The sequence below is a fragment of the Choloepus didactylus genome, chromosome 21 (genome assembly GCF_015220235.1).
Source record: "Choloepus didactylus isolate mChoDid1 chromosome 21, mChoDid1.pri, whole genome shotgun sequence".
Taxonomy (NCBI): domain Eukaryota; kingdom Metazoa; phylum Chordata; class Mammalia; order Pilosa; family Megalonychidae; genus Choloepus; species Choloepus didactylus.
In genome coordinates this window covers 5,431,520-5,456,055 of record NC_051327.1, presented here as the reverse complement: position 1 = coordinate 5,456,055, position 24,536 = coordinate 5,431,520, and the positions used below count along the sequence as shown (strand labels likewise).

The 24,536-nt window shown below is 35.8% G+C and overlaps 1 protein-coding gene across 1 annotated transcript in view; it reads left to right on the top strand.

Annotated features, from left to right (window-relative positions):
* LOC119518027 (ATP-binding cassette sub-family A member 3-like) overlaps nucleotides 1-24,536 on the top strand; it is a 230,794-nt gene that overhangs the window by 141,277 nt on the left and 64,981 nt on the right. Inside the window, exons 20-23 of the mRNA XM_037815122.1 lie at nucleotides 13,626-13,872; nucleotides 14,030-14,234; nucleotides 17,062-17,284; nucleotides 22,187-22,191. Coding sequence (XP_037671050.1) covers nucleotides 13,626-13,872; nucleotides 14,030-14,234; nucleotides 17,062-17,284; nucleotides 22,187-22,191 — 680 coding nt within the window. The remainder of the gene's footprint in view (nucleotides 1-13,625; nucleotides 13,873-14,029; nucleotides 14,235-17,061; nucleotides 17,285-22,186; nucleotides 22,192-24,536) is intronic.

Below are 24,536 nucleotides of genomic sequence, written 5' to 3'. Positions count from 1 at the left end.
TCTATGCAGCCATCTTGCCCTCCTTCCTCATTCTTTTTTAAAAAACCTGGGATGCAGTTTCCCAGCCCCATTTGTTGAAGAGAGTATTCTTTTTCAATTGAGTGGTCTTTGCCAACTTGCAAAAATTCAGTTGGTTGTAAATGTGAGGGTTGATTTCTGAGCTCTCAGATGGATTCCATTGGTCTATATGTCTGTCCTTCTACCAGTACCATGCTGTTTTGATTACTATGGCTTTGTAATAAGATTTAGGATGGGAAAGTGTGAGTTTTTCAGCTTCATTCTTCTTTTTCAAGATGGCTTTAGCTATTTGGGGCCCATTACCCTTCCATATAAATTTGATTATTGGCTTTTCCATTTCTTCAAAGAAGGTTGTTGGAATTTTGATTGAGATTGCTTTGAATCTGTAAATTGCTCTGGGTAAGATTGACAGCTTAATAATAATTAGTCTTCCAATCCATGAACATGGAATGTCCTTCTATTTATTTAGGTCCTCTTTGATTTCTTCCAGCAATGTTTTGTAGTTTCTGGTGTGCTATTCCTTTAAATCCTTTATTAGATTTATTCCTAGATATCTGATTCTTTTAGAAGCTATTGTGAATGGAATATTTTTCTTGATTTCTTCTTCTTATGGTTCATTGCTTGTATATATAAACACTGCTGATTTTTGGGTGTTGATCTTGTACCCTGCCACTTTGGTGTACCTTCCCCTGATAACCTATGCTCTCAGATTCTATTCTCAGAGTTTGCATATTATAATTAGTCCATATTAGTGAGGTGTTATAAATATTTGCCTTTCGTTTCTAGCTTATTTCACTCAACATACTGTCCTCAAGGTTCAGACACTAGTTTTATGCCTCACAACTTGATTCCTTCTTGCAGCCACTCAATATTCCCATTGCATGCATACACCACAGTTTGCCCTTCCATTCATCAGTCGATATACCCTTAGGCCACCTCCATCCATTGCAAACTGTGAATAGTGCCACTATATACATTGGTGTGCAAATGTCCTTATGTGTCCCTGCCTTCAGTTCCGCCAAATATATACCTAGTAATGGGATTGCTGGATCATGTGGCAGTTCTACACTTAGCTTCCTGAGGAATCATCACATCACCTTCCGGAGTGGTTGCACCATTCTGTATTCCCACCTACAGTGCATGAGAGTGTGTCTTTCTCCACATCCTCTCCAGAACTTGCAGTTTTCTGTGTTTTTTTTTTTTTCAATAATGGCCATTCCAGTAGGTGTGAGATGATATCTCATTGTGGTTTTGATTTGCATTTCCCTAATAGCCAGTGAAGTTGATCATCTTTTCATGTGTTTTTAAGCCATTTGTATTTCCTCTTTGGAAAAGTGTGTGTCCATGTCTTTTGCCCATTTTGTAATTGGTTTGTTTGTCTTTTTGTTGTTGAGTTGTAGGGTATCTTTTACATCTTTATATATTCTGGATAGTCAACCCTTATCTGTTATATGATTTCCAAATATTGTCTCCAGTTGTATAGGCTGCGTCTTTACTTTTCTAACAATGTCCTTTAATGCACTAAAGTGTTCAGTTTTGAGGAGATCCCATTTATCTATTCTTTCATTGCCTGCACTTTGGGTGGAAGGTCTAGGAAACCACTTTCTATCACAAGATCTTTAAGGTATTTCCCTACATTTCCTTCTACAAGTTTTATATTCTTAGCTCTAATATTTAGGGCTTTGATCTATTTTGGGTTAATTTTTGTGTAAGGTGAGATAGGGGTCCTCTCATTCTTTTGGATATGGATATCCTGTTTTCCAAGCACCGTTTATTGAAGAGACTTCTTTGTCTTAGTTGAGTTGACTTGACTGTCTTATCAAAGATCAATTGTCTGCAGATGACAGGATCTGTTTCTGAACACTCAGTTTTATTCCATTGGTTAGTATATCTATCTTTATGCCAGTACCATGCTTTATTGACTACATATTTGAAATATGCTTTAAAGTCAGGTAGTATGAGACCTCCCAGTTCATTCCTCTTTCCCAAGGTATTCTTAGCTATATGGGGAACCCTGCCCTTCCAAATAAATTTGGTTATTGTTTTTTCTATTTCTGCAAAGTAAGTTGTTGGAATTTTAATTAGTATTTCACTGAATGTATAAATCAATTTGGGTAGAATTGACATCTTAAGTATATTTATTCTTCCCATCTAAGAACATGGTATGTCCTTCCAGTTATTTAGTTCTTTTTTTATTTCTTTTAACAATTTTTTTTAATAGTTTTCTTTGTATAGGTCTTTGTGGCCTTGGTTAAATTTATTCCTAAATATTTGATTCTTTTGGTTGCTATTGTAGATGGATTTTTTTTTATTTCCTCCTCAGATTGCTTATTACCAGTGTATAGAAACACTCCTGACTTTGGCTTGTTGATCTGGTACCCTGCCACTTTGCTGTACTAATTTATTAGCTCTAGTAGCTTTGCTATAGATTGTTTGAAATTTTCTATATATAGGATCATGCCATCTGCAAACAGTGGAAGTTTTACTTCTTCTTTTCCAATTTGGAGGCCTTTTATTCCTTTTTCTTACTTAATTGCTCTAGCTAGAACTTCCAGCTTAGAAGGAATGTTTTCAGTCTTTCCCCATTGAGTATGATGTTAGCTGTGAGTTTTCATATATTTCCTTTATCTTGTTGAGGAAGCTCCCTTCTATTCTTATCCTTTGAAGTGTTTTCATCAAGAAAGGATGTTGAATTTTGTCAAATGCCTTTTCTGCATCAATCTAGATGATCATGTGGTTTTTCCTCTTTAATTTATTGATGTGGTATATTGCATTTTAATTGATTTTCTTGTGTTAAATAACCCTTGCATACTGGAATAAAACCCACTTGATCATTGTGTACAATTCTTTCGACGTGTTGTTGGATTCAATTTTCAAGTATTTTATTAAGGATTTTTGCATGTATATTCATTAGAGAAATTGGTCTGTAATTTACTTTTCTTGTGTTATCTTTGTCTGACTTTGATATTAGGGTAAGATTGGCTTCATAGAATGAATTAGGTAGTGTCCCTGTCTCTTCAATTTTTTGGAAAAGTTTTAAGCAGGATTGGTATTAATTCTTCTTGGAATGATTAGTAGTATTCACCTGTGAAGCCATCTGGCCTTGGGCTTTTCTTTGGTGGGAGGTTTATGATGACTGATTCAATGTCTTTATTTGTAATTGGTCTGTTGATGTCTTCTATTTCTTCTAGAGTCAGTGTAGATTGTTCATCTATTTCTAGGAATGTCCATCTCATCTAAGTTTTCTAATTTATTGGCATACGCATGTTCATAGTATCTTCTTATGATTATTTTTGTTTCTGTGGATCCCTTTTCATTTCTGATTTTATTTATTTGCAGCTTCTCTCTTTTTTTCTTTGTCAGTCTAAGAGTTTATAAATTTTATTGATCTCAACCCACTTTTGGTTTTGTTTATTCTCTCTATTGTTTTTCTATTTCTCAATTTCATTCATTTCTGCTCTAATCTTTGTTTTTTCTTTCTTTCTGCTTCCTTTGGGATTAGTTTTCTGTTCTTTATCTTGCTCCTCCAGCTGTGCAGTTAGGTCTTTGATTTTACCACTTTCTTCTTTTTTAATGTAGGCATTTAGGGTTGTAAATTTCCTTCTCAGCACTGTCTTTGTTGCATCCCATAAGTTTTGATATGTTGTGTTCTCATTTTCTTTCATCTCAAGATATTTACTGATTTCTCTTGCAATTTACTCTTTGACCCACTGTTTGTTTAAGAGTTTGTTATTTATCCTCCATATATTAGTGATTTTTCCAGTTCTCCACCTATTATTGATGTCCAGCCTCACTCCATTATGGTCAGAGAAAGTGGTTTATATAATTTCCATCATTTTAAATTTATTGAGACCTGTTTTGTGACCCAGCAAGTGGTCTATCCTGGAGAATGATCCATGAGTTCTTGAGAAGAATGTATATCCTGCTGTTTTCGGTGCAACATTTTGTATATATGTCTCTTGGGTCTAGTTCACTTATATTATTCTATTTCTCTGTTTCCTATTGATACTCTGTCTAGATGTTCTATCTATTGATGTGAGTGGTGTATTTAAGTCTCCAAATATTACTATAGGTGTTTCTATTTCTACCTTCATTTTTGCCAGTGCTTGCCTCATGTATTTTGGGGCACCCTGGCTAGGTGTATAAATATTTATGATTGTTATTTCATCTTGGGTCTCAGGCGAGTGTCTTGTAGACAGCATATAGATGGACCATATTTCTTTTATCCAATCTGCCAATCTGTGTCTTTTTATTGTGGATTTTAATCCATTAAAATGTTATTACTATAAAGACAGTACTTACTTCAACCGTTTTTTCCTTTGGCTTTTATATGTCATATATTATTTTTGTCTCTCTTTTTATCCTTTTGGTTACGCTTACTGGTAAGATTCATTTTTATCCTCTCCTCCAAGTCTATCTTTCCTGTCCTTTCCTTTCAGCAGCAGAACTCCCTTTAGCATTTCTTTTAGGGCATGTCTTTTGTTAACTAACTTTCTCAGTTTCTGTTTATCTGTGAATATTTAAAACTCTCCCTCATTTTTGAAGGACAGTTTTTTTGAATAGAGAATTCTTGGCTGGAAGTTTTTCTCTTTCAGTACCTTAAATCTATTGTACCACTGCTTTCTCACCTCCATAGTTTCTGATGAGAAATCAGCACTTAGTCTATTTGGGCATCCCTTGTATGTGATGAATTGTTCTTCTCTTGCTGCTTTCAGAATTATCTCTTTATCTTGGTGTTCTAGTTTGCTAATGCTGCTGGAATGCAAAACACCAGAAATGGATCGGCTTTTATAAAGGGGGTTTATTTGGTTACAAAGTTACAGTCTTAAGGCCATAAAGTGTCCAAGGTAACACATCAGCAGTCAGGTACCTTCACTGGAGGATAGCTTATGGTGTCCGGAAAACCTCTGTTAGTTGGGAAGGCACATGGCTGGCATCTTCTCCAAAGTTCTGGTTTCAAAATGGCTTTCTCTCAGGATGTTCCTCTCCAGGCTGCAGTTCCTCAAAAATGTCACTCTTAGTTGGACTTGGGGTTTTTGTCCTCTCTTAGCTTCTCTGGAGCAAGAGTCTGCTTTCAACAGCTGTCTTCAAACTGTCTCTCATCTCCAGCTCCTGTGCTTTCTTCAGAGTGTTCCTTTTGGCTGTGGCTTCTCTTCAAAATGTCACTCACAGCTGCACTGAGTTCCGTCTGCCCGTCAGCTCATTTATATGGCTCCACTGATCAAGACCCACCCTGAATGGGTGGGGCCATGCCTCCATGGAAATACCTCATCAGAGTTACCACCTACAGTTGGTTGGGGCACATTTCCATGCAAACAACCTAATCCAAATGTTCCAACTTAATCCCCACTAATATTTCTGCCCCACAAGATTGCATCAAAGAATATGGCTTTTTCTGGGGGACATAATACATTCAAATCAGCACAGTTGGCATTTGACATTCTGTATAGTATGTATCCTGGAATAGGTTTATTAGGATTTATTCTGTTTGAGGTACTTTTTGAACATGTATTTATAAGTCTTTTATCATATTTGGGAAATGCTTGGCCATTATTTCCTCAAATATTCTTTATTTCCCCTTTCCCTTCTCTTCTCCTGGGACACTTGTGACACATATGTTTGTATGCTCATACTGTCATTCAATTCCATGTGACCCTGCTCAATTTTTTCCATTCATTTCTCTAGCTGTTCTTCTGTCTGTATGATTTTGGATGTTCTGTCTTCTAGTTCACTGATTTTTTCTTCTGCCTGTTCTAATCTCCTGTTGTATGTCTCTAGTGTATTTTTAATCTCTTCTATTTTGTCTTTCATTCCCATAAGTTCTGTTATTTTTCTTTGCATGCTTTCAAATTCTACTTTATTCTCACTCATTGTGTTCCTAATGTCCTATATCTCTTTAGCTGTATTTTCCTTTATCTCCCTGAATTGATTTAGGAGATTTGTACATCTTTGATTTGCTGCTGTAAATCTGTGTCTCCTCTGGCTTTTAATTTATTCCTTTGTCTGGGCTGAATCTTCCTGTTTCTTAGTATGGTTTGTCATTTTTTGCTGATGTTAAGCATCTGATTATCTTGATGACTTTCCTCCAATGGTCCATTTCTCTCTCTTGCCTGGGGTTTCATTGTTGATTGCTTTGTGTTAAGGCTCTTCTTTGACACTTTGTTCAACTTTTTCTAGATCTTTTGAATTGCCCATTTTTAACTAATCAAAACAGGACTAGGGACCATTAGTGGGGTGCAAACCAGTTCCAAAGGGTGCTAGGGGGAGGGTCAGGAAAGATGCCAAAAAGCCTTTTATGTCAGCTCTCTGAAGCTGTGTTTTCCTCGCCTGCCCAGCAGATGCTGCTGTTCAGTAAACTATGCACTGAAGCCTTAAGGACAGAGTGTGATTTTTCACTCTCCACTGACTCCACCCATGGTGGGGACAATGTTAAAATAATGATCCCACTTAAAATGGTGCCTGGGAGTTGCCTCCAGAGAGCCTTTTTTGTTGCTCAAATGAGGACTTTCTCTCTCTAAGCCTAACTCTGCAAATAAATGCATCACCCTCTCCCTGATGTGGGACAGGACCACCCCCACACACACAGATGAATGAGTCTCCCTGGCAATGTAGGACATGGATTCCAGGAATGAGCCTGACCCGGCATTGAGGGGGTGAGAATGTCTTTTTGACCAAAAGGGGGAAAAGAAAGGCAACAAAATAAGGTTTTAGTGGCCAAGAGAGTTCAAATGGAGTCAAGAGGCTGTCCTGAAGGTTATGCCTATGCAGACTTCAGTTAGATATGCCAAATGACCACAGTATGATAAACCCAAGTCAACAGCAGTCCTGAAGACCCTAAAGAATACCCAGATCTCTGTCTGAGACACTATAAAAGTTTCACTCAACAAGTTTATTCTTCAGAAATTTAAATCCTCCAGAGAACTCCTATGCAAGCTAAGTCTAAAAACCCAGAGATAATAGCCTCTTCAAGAACATCAACCAGATGTTCCCCCTTTTCCTATAATGTCGACACCCCTTTTCAACATGAGCAAATTAGGGTGGTCAGTGCCTAGACATCCCTGAAGATCAGGAAAGTGATTAAACTAGAGGAAGGGGTAGCAACAGACAAGATGGAATTTAACAAAGGATTATGAATACTGAGTCTTTATATAATTTTCTTCTTAGTTCTAGGGTATTAGAATAGCTAGAAGGAAAAAAAAAAAAAAAAAAAAAAAAGCAAGTGTCCATGGGGAACCCTGTCTGGGGCAGGCTAGATCTGCAATTCAGAGCCAGAGCCTAGTGTTCCACACTTGCCAGCCAGAAGCCATGCTTGCCCTCAGCTGTGTCCCTCAGTGTTCCCAGGAAGGAAGGCCTCCATGTTCTCCATCCACAGCAGCCAGCCACAGACCATACTGAGGCTGTTTGCCTCAAGGGTGGGTGATATGCATTGGTCACTGCCATGTGATTCACCCAGAGTTTTTTGCTGCAGCTTCTCAGTGTCCCCATCTGGATCCTGTACAGTGCTCCCTTGGCCTCTGAAGTTCCAGAACCATTGTTTCAGACTGTTTCTGCTTGTCCACTAGCTGCTTTTGGAGGAGGAGTGTGTCCTGCCTGAAGCTCCCCACCCTCCTCCCCCAGAAGTTCTCCTCTCATTTCTTTTTTCATGTATATTTTAGTTTTTTGCTCAGTGGTTTTCCTGGTAATTACCATGAATATCTTAACTTTCTAACAGTCATTTTTTAAATCAATACCATCTTCGTGGGGTACTATACAAAAACTCTGCTCCTTTACATCTCCATCCCTTTCCCTATTAAGTTGAAATTTCACAAATTAAATCTTTGTATAATGTTTCCATTAACATTGCTTCACATATATTGTTTTATACATTTGACTTCAAATCATCAAGAAAAAAGAGAAAAAAGTGGAGTAACCAACCAAATATTCATTACTACTCACTACCTTTCATTGTTCTTTATTTCTTCAGATGAATTTGAGTTGTTTTCCAATGCTCTCTTATTTCAGTTTAAGAACTTAATTTATCAAGTTTTGTAGGATAGGTCTACTAGTGACAAACTCCTTCAGTTTTTTGGTTGTCTCAGAATGTCTTAATTTCTTCATTTTTTAAGAATAGTTTTGCCAGATATAGAATTTTTGGTTGACAGAATTTTTTCTTTCAGCACAGTATGTCATCCCTTTGTCCTCTGAACTTTGTGGTTTCTGAAGAGAAATCTTCTGTAAATCTTTTTGAGGATCCCTTGACATGACAAGTTGCTACTCTCTTGCTGCTTTCACAATTCTGTCTTTATTTTGTGTTCTCAACTATTTCATTTCAGTTTGTGTAATCCTTATCTACATAATTTATTTGGTTTCTTTTATAATTTCTATTTATTGACTGATAATCTCTATTTATTGAGACATTATTCTCATTTCCTTTGTTATTTGTCCTTGGTTTTCTTTAGATTTTTTTTAATCATATTTAAGACAGTTGATTTAAATTCTTTGTCTAAGAAGTCCAGTGTCTGAGCTTTCTCAGGGAAGTTTCTATTGATTTCTTTGCTCCTGTGGATGTGACATACTTTCTTGTTTCTTTGCATGTCCAGTAATTTTTAGTTGCACACTGCACATTTTGAATACTATAATGTGGCACTTCTGGAATTCAGCTTTCACCATTTCAAGATTACTTACCTCTCATTTGTCAACTCCATTCTTCTAAATCTATCCAGTGAATTTTTTATTTCAAAACTGTCTTTTTTTTTAGTTCTAGGATTTCCACTTGTTTCTCTTGGCTGACATTTCTTATATTTTTCTTTAACAAGAACTTTCTTTTACATCACTGAGTATAGTTATAGCTGCTTTAAAATCCTTGTCTGCTAATTCCAATGTTTGCATTATCTTAGGTTTGGTTTCCATTGATTGTATTTTCTTTTGGGAGTGGAAGACTTTTTCCTTTATATGTTGAGTGTGCTGGTTTGGATGTATTATGTCCCCCAAAACCCATGTTCTTTAATGCAATCTTGTGGGGGCAGACATATTAGTGTTGATTGGGTTAGAATCCGTTGGAGATGTGATTCAATCAACTGTAGGTGAAACATTTGATTGAATTATTCCCATGGAGATATGGACCCTGCCCATTGAGGGTGAGTCTTGATTTAATTACTGGAGTCCTATAAAGGAGCTCACAAACAAAAGGACCTCAGAGCAACTGAGAGTGACATTTTAGAAAGCAGCTTAGAGAGACATTTTGGAGATGACCTGTGAAAGCAGACTTTTGCTGACAGCTTGGAGATGCTAGCCCAGAGTTTGCTCCAGAGAAGCTAGGAGAGGACAGATGCCCCAAGAGCAGCAGTTTGAAGAATGAACAATAGCTGAGAGAGGAGCTAGAACACAACCTGGGATCAGCAGATGCCAGCCATGTGCCTTTCTAGCTAACAGAGGTTTTTCAGACACCATTGGCCATCCTTCAGTGAAGATATACTCATGTTGATACCTTAATTTGGACATATTCATGGACTTCAGACTGTAAATTTATAACCAATAAACCCCCTTATAGAAGCCAATCCATTTCTGGTATTTTGCATAATGGCAGCATTAGCAAACTGGAAGATTGAATAATTTTGGACTCTATCCTGGACTTTATGTTGTAAATTTATGGCTACACTTGCGTTTCTTGTGTTTTTCTGTTTAGCAAGCAGTTAAGTTTTTTGGACTCAAAATGCTAATTCTGTTATTTGGTGGAAATTTAGTCTTAATTCATTTATTTTATCCTTTATGTAACTGTTTTGAACCTGTTTCATGCATGTAATGTTCAGCCAAAGATTTGAGCAGAATCTAGGTTATCTATCTCTGAGTTCTAGATTTCCAGGCTTCCTGCCTCTTCCCGTGACCTTAAATGCCTCAAAATTTTTCCTCTGGCTCTGCAGGCTAAAAAGACTACATGTTTTCCACAGGCATCTCATCCACCCCACATGTGTGATTGCTAAGGCCTATTCCCAGGATAAAAGCAGCAAAAAATGGAAATTCATCCTATGTAACTTCCCTTCTTCATATACTGACTGCTTTCTAGAATCTGCTGACTTCTGTTCACTGTACAGTGCTTTCAGAACACTAGTTTTATATTTTAACCAAAATTGATAGCTGTTATCTGCAGGTGCATCAGTCTGGTAGCATCTTTTTTGGCCTTTAATTCTACTAGGTTGAAGAATATCGTGTTTTCAGTAATTTGAAATTTGTTGAGATTTGATTTATGGCCTTGTACATGGTCATATTTGGTAAATGTTCCATAGAACCCAGAAAAAATGAGAATTCTGCAGTTGCTGGATGCCAAATTCTGTGTATCTCAATTATATTTATATTGTGTTCTTCTGATTTTTTGTGAGGGGAGGTGTCTCTTGTCTGTACAATACTGAAGTATGCATTAGAATCTTTCACTATGATTTGAATTTTTCTCTTCACCTTTTATTCTATAAGTTTTTGCTTTGTGTATGAATCTGCATTATTAGATGCTTAGAAATTCAAACTCTCATATCTTCTAAATGGTAGATTGATTCTTTTATCATTTTAAACCAGCATAATTTTTTGCCTTAAAGTTTACTTTATCTAACATTAACAGAGGTACTCCAGCTTTCTTTCAGTTGGTGTTTGCATGGTGCATTTTCCCCCCAATTTTTATTTCCAATCCTTCTTTGTCTTTAAATTTAAAGTGTGCCTCTTTTAAGCAGCTTATACTTAAATTGAATGAAATTTAGTCTAGGGATCTTTTCCATTCAGTGAGATTGTTGAAAAGTAAGTTACATTTAATATAATCACCAAAATATTTAAGTTTATATCTACTATACTTCTGTTTTCTATTTGCCCCACCTGTTCTTTGTGTTTTACCTTCTTCTAGCTTATTCTATTGTCTATTTTTGTTTTGTTTACTCTTTTACTATACTTGTAGTGGTTATGCAAGATTACAACATACATCCTTGCCTTACTAGAGTCTATTATAAAGGAGTACTTTTATCACTTCTTAGACAATGCAAATAAATTAGAGCACTTTAATCCCTTTTTCCATTACTCCCTTTTGTGTTATTTCCATGTATTTTAATTATACACAGATTTTTAATTCTCTAAGACATTCTTACTATTTTTCTGTATAGTCAGTATTCATTTAGATATATCCACTGATTTATGCTTGCTGTAGCTCTCTGTTTTTTATTGAATTCTCAAGCTTTTATCTGTTATCATTTGCCTTTTATCTGAAGAACTCCCATTATTGTTTCTTTTAGTCTGGGACTGCTGGCAATGAAGCCTCACTTCGTTTTTGTGTCTAAACACACCTTTATTTTTCTTAGAATATTTTTACTGGGCATATAATTCTAGGGTTACAGTTATTTTTTTTCAGCATTTTGAAGATGTAATTTTTTTTTTTCTGGCTTCCATAATTTCTTTTAAGAACCCAGCTGTTAGGCTTATTGTTGCTCCTTTCAAAGACAAGTGTTTTTTTCCCCCTCTCTGGATGTTCTTAAAATTTTCTTTTTGTGTATATATTTGGTTTTCATCAGGTTTATTATGATATGCCTAGGTGCCGTTTTCTTTCTATTTATCATTATTGAGAATTGTAGTGTTTTTCAATATGTGCTATATGTTTGATGTCAGTTTAGGGAATTTATCAGGCATTATCTCTTCAGAGAAGGCTTCTCCCCAGTTCTTACTGTATTTTCAAGGATATCAGTAATATCTATTCAGGCATTTTATACCATTTCCCATATACATATCATATTTATTTTTTAATCCATTTTTCTCTTTGCTTCACTACAGATATTATCTACTGACTTATGGTCTAGTTCAATTATCTCTTTCAACTATGTTCAGTTTTTCATTAAAGCATCAGTTGAGTTTTCAACTTCAGTTAATGAAATTTTTTTATTTATAGTATTTCCATATGATTAATTTTTTTTATAGTTTCAGGTTTTGAGGATGACTTTCATTATGTTTTGTCTTTCTCTAACATACTAATTACAGAATTTTAACCCCCAAATATCTGGATCACAAGCTGGTATGTTTTTATCATTTATTTTAGCTCTTGCTCCCATTTATTTGTATGTCTGGTAATTTTTTTTTTGAATTCTGAATATTGTATTAAAAATCCTGTAGAGACTTTAGATAATGTAATCATCCTCCTAAGAGTGAGAGGTAGGTATTTTATTTTAGCTTCAAGCATCTGATTAGAGTAGGGACAGGTCACTTTGTAATCAAAGCATGCATTGAGCAGATACAATACTAAGTCCTTGAAAGTCCTGATTTTTTGTTTCTTTTTTTTTTTTCCACTCTTATTCTTAGGGTGTAACTCCTCAAAAATCTCATTTGAAAGCCTAGGATTATTTCCAAGACCTTCCTGCCCTAGGTGGGTCCTGAACTCTAATTTTTGTCTCCCCAGCAGAGACTTCCCTGCTTAACCTCTCAGTCTCTCAAGAATCATTGTGTGCTCAGCTTGCTAAAATTTCACCTCTGCCTCTTAGGAATAGGCAAATGCTTTGGGGGGAAAGCAACATAGGCAAGGACCTCAGTTTATTTTCAACCCCCCAAGCAGAGGTCAACAAATATTTTCTGTAAAGGGCCATACAGTAAATATTTCATGCTTTGAGGACACCTACAGTCCCTGTCACATGTTCCTTTCCCCCTCTTCTTCTCTTCCTTCTCCTCCCCCATTCTTCTTTTTCTCCTCCTCCTCCCCCTCTTCTTCCTGTTCTTAACCATTAAAAATTTTTAAGTTATTGTTAACTCATGGGCTATAAAAACAGGCCTCAGGTTGGATGTGGCTCATGGGCCATAGTTTTTCCAACTCCTGTGTATAGAGTATAAGGCTCACTTCTATGAACTCTGTCTTGATCATGGATTTTTATATTGTGACTTCCTGGGTAGACATGAAACTCCTATTTTCATCTACCAGCTACATGAAATTTCTGAAAGCTCTTTTAACTGTAGCTTCCTGCACAACTTCCTTCTGTGCTTCTTAGCCTCTTTACTTGTCATGCTTATGTTTCTGCAACTGTATGGAAGAGAAAAACACTGTAGAATGTTGAACTTACCCTCTGTGACTTTCCTTTTTCTCTCAGTTCTCTGTCCTTCCAAACCTAGTTGCCCTGAAAATTTTTTTATTACTTCAAACAGATTTACTTTGTCTCTCTCATTCAGCTTTTCTAGATTTTTTTTTTTTTTCCCCAGCAAGATGTTTGGTGTTCTGTAAGCTAATCTGTCATAGCTGGAAATGGAAATCCTTACAAATCAGGTGTTTTGTTTTGTTTTGTTTTGTTTTTGTTTGCTGCAAACAACTTCATTGCTTACACTTGGTTCACAGCATGTTAAAGCGCTGCATTAGAAATGAGTTTTGAGACTGACAGTATTTGGAGGGGAACTGTATTTTCTCAGTGAAATAGAGCTGAAAGGTGTAAGCTTTGTGTGGATTAGTGACAGGATAGATTGCTTGAGTGTAGTGGTAAAGATATATCAGAACCATTGTGAGACCCTGGAAAAGGAAAAGATATCAGGCAAGTAAAATTATTTATTGGGTGCCCCCTCCCCGAAATTCATTGTATGTGATTTGCATTGTATGCTGACCCCATGACCAAAATTTTTCTTCATTCCAGGTGACCTGGAGGATTACTTGCAAAATGATAAATGCATTTACTCATGCATTGTCGCATTTTCCATTGAGGTTACAGGAAACAGAATGAACATTACCTTTTGGTTCAACAATGAGGCATACCATTCAACATCATTATCCCTGGCGATATTAGACAATATTATTTTTAAGACACTTTCTGGCCCTGATGCTTCCATTACAGTCTCCAACAAACCTCAGCCTCAACAGACTACTATTAAAAAAGAGAGAAGGTGTGTATGACTTTTCAGTGGTAGTAAACTTTATGCTTTAAATACATCTCTTCTTCCCTGTTTGGTCACATTCTTAATAAAAAAAGCTATTGTTAGAAATTAGTATTTCTCACTTTATTGTTTTATTAACATGCCCCCTTTATTCACTCTTTTATAGATCACTACAGGGAATCCAGGTAGCCCTGAATTTGTTTTTTGGCATGAGTATTTTGGTCAGTGGCTTTTGTCTCCTAACAGTATATGAAAGAACCTCCAAAGCAAAGCATATCCAGTTTGTGAGTGGGGTCTATGCCTTTAATTTCTGGGTCTCTGCTCTGCTGTGGGATTTCGCCATCTTCTTCATTTCCTGCTGCTTACTACTGGTGAGTGTTAGAGAAAATGTCTTGAGGGTTCAGTTCCCTTCTGTACTTGCCAGAAAAATGCTATTTGGATAATAAGCATCTAAATCTAAATCTCTCAAGAAAGATGAAAATACTTTGGCTTATTATGCTAGAAAATACATTGTGAAAGCCTTAGTGAAAGCTTTCTCTTTTGCATTCTTTCTTTTAAAATAAAATGTTCTTATCTGCTGAAACAGAGATGTGTATCTTCAGCGGACTTTTGACTTACCTGCTCACCAATATGTACTGGTCCCAAAGATGCTATAAATGTGGAAGAGATATAACTTGTTATACTAAATGACCAGTCGCATACTAAACAAAGACACATGGTTAAAAAATATTTTTATCCTGCTCCTAGTGTTTCCTCATCTTCTCTTCTGTTGTGTTCACTAGTTATTCAAGGGATACTCATGCTCAGCTTCTCTAATTTCCCTCAAGGGATTTTTAAATTTGTGCCGTGGACCATTTGGCTGTGTATGTGTGCATATATGTATATAAACCTTTTGGAATGAAGATAATAGATAAACACTCTTCAAAAAGAAGTCAGAAGAATTTTTTTTTTTGATCTCTTTATGCTTGTTACTTTCCTCTCCTTTTCCACATGTGGTGTCATCTCCTTCATGGCCACACCTCTATATCATGGGAAGGGTAAATGACAAAGTTAAAGCAAACCCAATTCTTTCCCTGAAATAAGTTGCACTGGGCTCCCATAGCCATTATAAAACTATATCATTGCCCATGGGGCTCTAGGGTTGGGACATTGTAACTTGTGGTTCTTAGGAAGAGCTGAGATCCTACCAGCTAGAATAGAGAAATGTGATTAGAGGTTGGAGTGGTAGGTGGAGCACCTCGTGTATATAGAGAGTTCCAAGGTAGAGAGCAGCATGATGTTCTCTCTGGCACCACATGCACTGCTGTGCTCAAGGAGCTCAGTGATACTCTCTTCTGCTCACAGCTCACCAGGCAGCCAGTTTGCAGAGCAAGGGCAAACCACTAACCCTGTGAGGACCACTAATAACATCTATATCATCACAGGAACTGGAGAACTAATGCAGGTGTTTCCTCTGGGTCCATGATCTCCCTCCCCCATTCTCCACTAGCACTTTCTCCTCTCTTTCCCCGTGTACATACATACACAGTGCAGCACTGGGGTCAATCTGGCTAAAATTAAGAAGACTGAAATATGAAATGTTGGTGAGAATGTAAAGCATTGGGAGCTGTGATTACTGCTGGTGGGAATGTAAATTGGTCCAATCTCTTTGGAGAAGATTGGCATTTCCTTCTAAATTTGAATATTTATGACCAGATATACTACTTTGCTCTACATGTACCCAATGGAAAAGCATACATATGTTCATCAAGAAACATGTACAAGAATGTTCTTAACAAGCCAAATGTTCATCAAACTATAATAGATAAATAAATATGGTATAATACATTGGAATATTAAACAGCAATAAAAAGGAGTTACTACTCTAGGTAACCATATGAATGAATCTCACAAATATAATGTTGAGCAAAAAAGAAGCCATGTACAAAGAAATGCATGCTGTACAATTCCATTTATATATAGGTATATTATGTATAGGTATGTATTTATTATATAGTATAATACAGGTAATATTTAGAGATGGCTTTGTTAAAATCATAAAGAAAGGAAGGAAGATGATTATTTTAGAAGTGAGGATAGTGGTTAACTTCAAAGGAGATGAAGGTTTTGTGCCTTGAGTGGCATTATAGTATTGAGTGTGTTGTTTCTTGGCCCGTGTGGTAGTTTCACAACAATGTTCATTTTGTGATAATTCATTGACCTGTACATATATATTTTGTGCATTTCTGAATGTGTGTTCTATTTAAAAAGAAGGGTTAAAATTTTCATCTAAAATAGCTTATAGGTGCTTTTGTTTATAAATTAATTTGGAGGGAAATCTACATTTTTTCAATGTTGAGTCTTCCTATCCAAAAATGACTATGTTATAATTGGTGACATCCCTAAACATTATAACTCTTTCAGCAAAAAACTTTCTAGGTCAACCCATCCTCTTTCTGAGTAGCTGGCTGTATTTATTCCATTACTTTTGAGACTGAAAGTCTGTGACAGAAACAAAGCAGCCATATCCATAGCACCCAAATATTTTTACCTAATTTATGCTCATTTCTTTGTTGCTTTTATGAACTCCATTGAGAGCCTCACTTATCAATCACATAATAACTATTCTCAACTTAACCTTACTGTACACTTCTCAAGGATCCTGCTAAATAATCATTTAATAGTTCAAAACAGACAATCCTGGGTTATTTGGAGAAACTGCAATTAACCACTAATAAGATGTAGATTTCTGGAAATTAATTTTCCTTGACAGATCTATAGGTTCTCTCTTTCCTTACTTAGTTTCCTCTAGCTTTGGGTTTCCTTGTGTGCTTCTCAACTGGAACCAGAAGAAGGACCTTGAGTGACTGAGATGGGGGGAGGAGGAGTGGGAGAGCAGAGTAGAGCCAACAGACAGATCTAGAAATGGAGAGCACTGAATGGTAGGTATCACAGCTTACAGATGCCAGAATGAATATATTAAGAAGAAGTTTTTCTAATGGGTTATCTGATTTCTGAAAATATGGAGAATGGGCTTATAAGGGGTTGGGGGGAAGTGGGAGAAAGAATGCACTTTGATATTTATCAAGGAGAGCAAAATAAAACCATTCCAGGTAGGAAAAGCACCAGAAAGGGAGATAGAATTGTTCTGCTCACTGATGAGGAAGTCGTGGAAGTGCCTCACATTTTGACTTTACCTCTGTACTCTCTCTGTCTCAGGTAGTGTTCTCGATATCCAATTTGGATATAATGATCCAGGATTACCACTTTCTGGAAACAATGATGATCCTCATGCTGTTTGGCTGGTCTGTCATTCCTTTCATGTACCTGATGAGTTTCCTGTTTTCTAGTAGCACCAGTGCCTACATCAAGCTCGTCCTGTTGAACTACTGTTCAGGCATTTTCAGTATTTTAGTTGATTTGATCTTAAACTCAAGTAAGGGTAAGGGCTCCACAAAATTTCTCTTTCCCATGGGCTTCCTGTGAAAAAATGAGGAGGAATGGGCTTAAAGATAAGAACATTACAAAGTTGCTTTTTTCTAGGTTTCTGGGAAAAAATGTATGCTAGTTTTCATTTAACAATTATTAATGCCACCGATGTTCTAGGCATTATGTTGGTTGCAATGTAAAACAAAATATGCCACTAACATTATTACCAAACCAATCCCTTTGCTCCTAGGCCTGTTTGCCCAGGATTTGTAGAATATTTATCTTTTCATTTTCCTCCTCTGATTATGAGATTTAAGGAATGATTAATTAGATTGGCAGTTATCACAAATAGGATTTCCTTAGAAGACAGACTGCTGACACTCCTTTGTTGAATCACCCTATAAACATTAATTTGATCTGTGTTGAGTAATTCACTCATGCCTGGTCTTAGAGAGAACCAGAGGAACAGGCTTCCAGTCCGTGTCCCGACCTTAGGCTTTGGCTTCCCCCAAAAGATTTCCTGAATTAGCTGAAGACAGACTTTTAATACTCCTTGTATATCTCTTCAAGGGGAATATTAGGCCATATGAGAAAGAATTGATCCTATCACTGTCAGTCTGTCTCTCTTAGTTTTCAATTGCTGCGGTAACACATCACCACAGATTTATTCTCTTACAGCTCTTTAGGTCAGAAGTCTGACGAGGGTATCAATGGTCTAAATTCAAGGTGTCTGTAGAACTGCATTTTTGGAGTCTTTAGGGGAGGATCTGTTTTCCTTGCTTATTTGGATTACTGGCAGATTCAATTCCTTAAAGTTGAAGGCCTGAAATCCCTGTTTTCTTGCTGTCTGTCAGTGAAGGCCTTCCCAGCTTCTAGAGTATTCCTTGGTTCACAGCCCTCTTCCTTTAACTCCAAGGCCACCAACAATAGGTTGAGTCCTTCGCATATCTCATTTCACTGACCCAGCCTTCTGCCTCCCTCTTCCACTTTCAAGGACTCATGTGATTAGATTGGATCCATCTGGATAATCCAGGATAATCTTTCCACTTTAAGGTCCTTAACGTTAATAACTTGCAAAGTTCCTTTTGCCATTTAATGTAACATATACATAGGTTCCAAGCATTAGGACATGGACATCTTTGAGGGGCCATTCTGCCTTTCACTGTCTTCTTTATATGTATTATTGATAGATTCTTCACCCTATCTGCCCTGCTAAATGATCATAGTTTCCATTCTGTCCTTCTCTATTTTCTTTCTAAATTTATCCTGTCAATGATCTAGGCATATTCTCTTTCTTAACAACATTTGTTTATTTATATTTTCCCAATGTAGGTCATTTCTCAGAGTGGGCTGAAAACTCAGCCATCCTCTACACTTTTTTTCTCTGCAAGTAGACGACCTACACAGCTTACAGACTTTCCCAGAGCAAAGCACTATATCCATTTCTGAGCTTCTAGGCCCAGAAAACAATTTATTCCTTTCCAGTCTGGTTGAGTCCTTCTCTCTAGACCCTCATTATAAAGAATTCAATATTGATCTGAGATGTAACTTCTATTCAATTTCTAGTTTTGAGTAAAAACAAATAGGAAAGATAATTTAAGGAATATGCATGTGTGCTTTCATATGTTCTGAATTCTGTCTTACAAGGGAGAACTTCATCCCCTTCCATGATTTTTAGCTTTTCTTCTGTTCTTACAAGTTAAAGAATAAAGTAAAAATTTGGGTAAGCAATAGTGTTACATAATGGAAAAATGTCAAGTTGGATGAGAACACAAGGTCAGTAGATTTGGAAATCAGAAATTCAGAGGAGCCTTCAGTTTTTGACCTTCAATTTTATTGGCTGCCTGGGGGCACAAAGGGCATGTAGACAGTCATAGTTCCATCAAATTTGGGATTCATGATCAGTGCATAAAAATGGGAACCATAAAGGTTATACTCTTTATGGTTCAGTATATACTCTTGCACCATATACCCTTATTGTAAGAGTAAATTAAATGCCCCTCAGAAGGTGAAAACAGTGAACTTCTTGCATGCCTTGAACTTGGTACAGGATGGAGAGAGAAAAATTCTTATGAGAATTTGTAATCACATACAAATACTCATACATATTTACATCCTGAATTTGTGCTACCTATGAAAGTTAAAAAACCTTAACCTTAGAACTTATTTTATAGTGAACTATTTTATAGTGAATGATAGTTTGTAGTGCTTATATGCAACAGCCCAAAGCAAACCCCTTTTTTCTGGAGGAAAATACAGGGACCTCCAAATGTCCTTATGTATTTCTAGATAACATGGGATCATGTCAAAAATCACCACACAACAAGGTAACAAACCACAAAGCCAGTAGAAACCACATGTCAGAGAATCAGACCTGCAAATAGTTGTAAAAAAATTTTAGGATAGAATATATATTATTTTTTAAATAACATAGGCTGGACAATATTTGCAAACAGCCAAAAAATAACGTGTAAAAAAGCAAATTTGATAAACAACCAAATAGAACTTATAGAAAGCAATATTATAATTGAAATAGAAAACTCAATGGACATTTTCAATAGAAGATTACCCACAGCTGAAGAGAGAGATACAGTGAACTAAAGCTGTTCTTTTAAATACCAGGAATATATTCCATCAGATAAAGAAATGGAAATATGAAACAGAAGTTTAAAGACATGTAAGGTATAGTGAGAAAGACTAAAATATATCCACTTAGAGTTGAGATGGAAATACCTGAGGGAAAAATAAAAACAACAGTATTAGAAGTAGTAATTGCTGATAATTTTCTAGAATCCATGAAAAACAAATCCTCATATTGAAGAAACTCAGTGAATCATTAAACAAAACAATATAGGGCTTTCATTTCTGACCATAAGGGAGTTACTGGTACCATTCTTGCCCTCCCATTGTATATAAGTATAAAATTAACAAAATATAGAAAGCAACCATTTTCAAACATTAGACAATAGAACAGGATTCTGATGTTTGGGAGATTGGGAAAATAGATGAGCTGCACATTTATTCCAGCTTCCTTCCTGTGGGCACCATCTGGACTGCAGCATAGTGAGGTAGAGCCAAAAAGGTGCATGGCAGGCTCCTTGATTCTGAGGAGGAAGAGAGCAGAGTGTAATGGTGTTGAAGGGACTGGATGTGTGGAACAGAAAGAGAGAGCTACATAGAGGTGATGCTCCAGAAGTCTGTGTAGGGTTATCTTATATGTCCCTTTCTGATGATCAGGATTCCTAGAAGATCACTAGTGCTGTAGCATTGAGAGCAGAATGGAGATACCAGACATCATGTAGGATTGGGAGATGTTGGAGTTGTGGAGCAGCCATAATGGAAAAACTTCACTGAGCACTTAAGCCTCAAAAAGGACCATGTCCTCTAGAGCAGGGGTCAGCAAACTTTTCCTATAAAACACCAGAAAGTGAATAGTTTAGTTTTTGTAGCCATATGGTGTCTGTCAAAATGAACTTAACTTTTATGTTGTAGTGCCAAATCAGTCATAGATGATGTGTGTACACAAATGATCATGGATATGTTCCAATAAAGAAAACTTTATTTACAAAAAGAGATAGTAGGCCAGATTTGGCCCAAGGGTCATAGTATGCTGACCCATACTCTAGAAGAGAGCCATGTCTTAGGACTAAAATAGAACCAAAATAGACCCATCCTAACAAAGAATATAACTTGTGCTGACAGAGTCAAGAGAGCTCACTAGCAATATCATTTCCTTCCAGGACAATATTTAACACTCTTTAAAGGAAGACAACAAAATCCAGACATCTGAAAATGTACAGCATAATTTAAAAAGTACTATATATAAAACATTAACAGAAAAATGTTACTCATAATCAGGAAAAGAAATGGACTCTGAAATGAATCAGATCTTGGATTTGGCAGAAAGAGTTAAAAGCAGATATTCTAAATGCGCTTTAGGGATCAATGAAAAATATGTGTAGAATAATATGGATATAATAAAATTAAGACATGGTTGAAAAAATGAATCCATGCAAGTACACTGTATAAACAGTGAACCCTAAGTTAAACCATAGATTATAGTTAATAATACAATTATAAAAATGTGCTGTCATCATTCATAACAAATGTTCCACACAATGCATGGTATTAATTATAGTGTAGTGTATGGGAATCCTGTATTTAATGCATGATTGTTTTGTAAACCCACAACTTCTCTAATAAAGAAAAAAATAATAAAATTAAGAGATGGGAAATCTTATTAAAAAAATTGAAACAGCAATAGAATGAAATAGAAGTTCAAGCACTGAAAATTGCAGTATCTGAAACAAAAACTTCACTTATTGGGTTTAACAGCCTATTGGAGACTTCAGAAGAAAGGAGCAGTGACCTTAACTACTTAAGAGCAATTTAAATTATCCAATCTGGAGGGAATGGGTATGGATTGAAAAAAATGAACAGAACTTCAGTGATCTGTAGACCATATCAAGTGCTCTAACATTTGAATAATTAGAGTCCCAGAAAGAGAGGAGAAAAAGAATGGAGGGTTAAAAATATTTGGAAAAATAATGGCAAGATTTTCTCAGAGTTGGGGGAAAACATACTTAATTCAAGAAGATTAGTGAAAAACAGGAAGGATAAATACAAATAATACACCTAAGTACATTATACACAAACTGCTGGAAATCAGAGATAAAGAAGAAAGCAGCCAGATTTTTTTTGTGTGTGGGGGGAGTCACTTTCCATATGAAATGAACAAAGATACAAATTATGGTTGACCTCTCATCAGAAATTCTGAAATATTGAAGAAAATAGAACAACATCTTTAGAATGCTGAAAGGAAAAAAAAGGTCAAGCCAGCATACTATATACAGAAAAATATCCTTCATAATTGAGCATGCAGTAAAGACATTTCAGATTAAACCAGAACTGAGAGATATTGTAACAAGTTAGAGCTGTTCTAAAGAAATGCTGAGGATTTTTCTTCAGGAGAAGAGACACGGCACTAAATAGATATTCCGATACAGAGAAGAATGAAGAACACAGGAAATGGGTACTATATGGGTAAATATAAAAGACTCTTTTCTCTTAATTTTTTGAAAAATAATTGTTTAAAAGAAAAAAACATTTTATCATGGGACATATAAAGACATAGACATAAAATATACCAGCAGCACAAGGAATGTAACAAATGGAATTTTAGTGTTATTTTCATGTGAAGTGATTAATAAGTAGACTGTAATAATGAATAATGTTAGGATGCTTACTCCCTAGAGCAACCACTAAAAATAAATATATATGAAGGTATACCTATAAAAATATAGTACAGAAAATAAATTGGAATACCAAAATATATTCAGTTAACCCATAAGAATATAGAAAAGGAGGAATAGAGGAACAAAAAATAGGTGGGAAAATAGGGAACAATAAAATCACTGACCAAAATCCAGCCATATCAATAATTACATTGAATGCAAATGGAATTATCACTCCAATTGAAAGCAAAGAATGTAAGACTAGATAGGAAAGAGTCAACTATATGCTGTGTAAGAGAGATGCACTTATGAAACAGAGGTTAAAAGTAAAAGGGCAGAAAAAGACATACAATGCAAACATAAGCATAAGCATGCACATGAAAAAGATTTCAAGACAGTGAATATTATAGGAGATAAGGAGGGCCATTTCAATATGGTAAAAGGATTGGTTCATTGGGATGACAGAACAATCATAAATGTATTTATGCCTAACAGCATAAATTCAAAATACATGAAACACAAACTGATGAACATAAGAAGAAAAGGTAATCCCACAATCAAAGCTGATAGGATAAGTCAATAAAAAAATCAGTAAGGATATGAAAGATTTGGACATTATCAAAAAACTTCTAAGAGACATTTAGAGTATGCTATTTCAACAACTGCAGAATAAACATTGTATTCATGTGTTTATGCAATGTCAAAAAAGTGCACTGTATCCTGAAATAAAAATAAGTCACAATTACATTTTATTTAACTTCAGCATGTAAATTAACTTCATGTGTATACATGTTTGTGTATATTTACTTCTATTTAAAGTAATTATTTAGTTTTCACAACTTTCAGAGATAGGTGGTATTTTTCCCATATTAGAGTAGGGTAGTATAGTCAGAGAGATGAGGAGTCATGTCCAGAGCTAGAAGAGGCTGAACCAGAGCAGAAGCCCACACCTCTGTCTCCACATCTCTGGCCTCTTCTTTGAAAAGCAGCACTGAACCCAACAGAGAGATTCTGGAAAACTATTCCAATGCTTCTCTGTATATACACAATATTTTTTCTGCAGAGGTAATAAAGTAGAAGAAGTAAATACAGCCAGCAAATTTTTCCATAAGGCCATCTGGATTTCCAAATGGCTCTGCTATTTAATGTGACATTTATAAAAGTCCTTTGAAGTTTTATGGGAGGAAATGATTAAGACAACCTTCGTAATCTCCTCTCATTTTAAGCAAATATACAAGAAGGCTCTGAGCATCAAGATACAGAATTTATGTTGACTGAAGATTATTTTGCATTTTTGATGCTCTTTAAATTGTACACATCGCTGTTCTCTCTGAGAATACTGTTTGGCAAGTCACATAACAAAACACCATAAACCAATGGTACTGTTCTTCTAAAGAAAGCAAACAGAAATCATCTCAAAACAACCATCCTAGATTTACTTCCTGTAGAATACCTAATCCTAGAGGAGGTCAATCCCATCAATTTCTGTTCTTGTACACCAAGAAATGCTGGGTAAAAGCTCTTAGATAGTCCATGAAGATGTTCCAATCAATACCTAATCTTGCAGGGGCTTTTAGAAGCTAACACTGGCTTGAGTGGGACATAGACATTTTCTGCACGTCAGAGCAGTATGACAGAGAGGAGCATGTTGTGGGGCACAATTACCTTGTTAAAGACTGAAATACGACAGAGATTGATTTTTGACAATAGAAATAAATCACAAAAAAACTAGAAAATTATCAAATATTTGGTAAACAATGCATTTTAAAAATTCATGAGTAAAGTAGAAATTTCAAAAGAAATTGGAAAATACTAACTGATAATGAAGATAACATATCAAAATTCATGAGATGCATCTAAAACAGTACTTAGATGGAATTCTATAGCATTAAATACTTACATATTAAAAAAAGAAAAGTGTAAAATCATCAACGTTTTTTGTTAAAAGATAGAATAAATAGAATAAGTTATACCCAAAGTCAGTGGAAGGAAGGAAAAAAAATAAATAGAAAAAACAGAATATTAACAAAA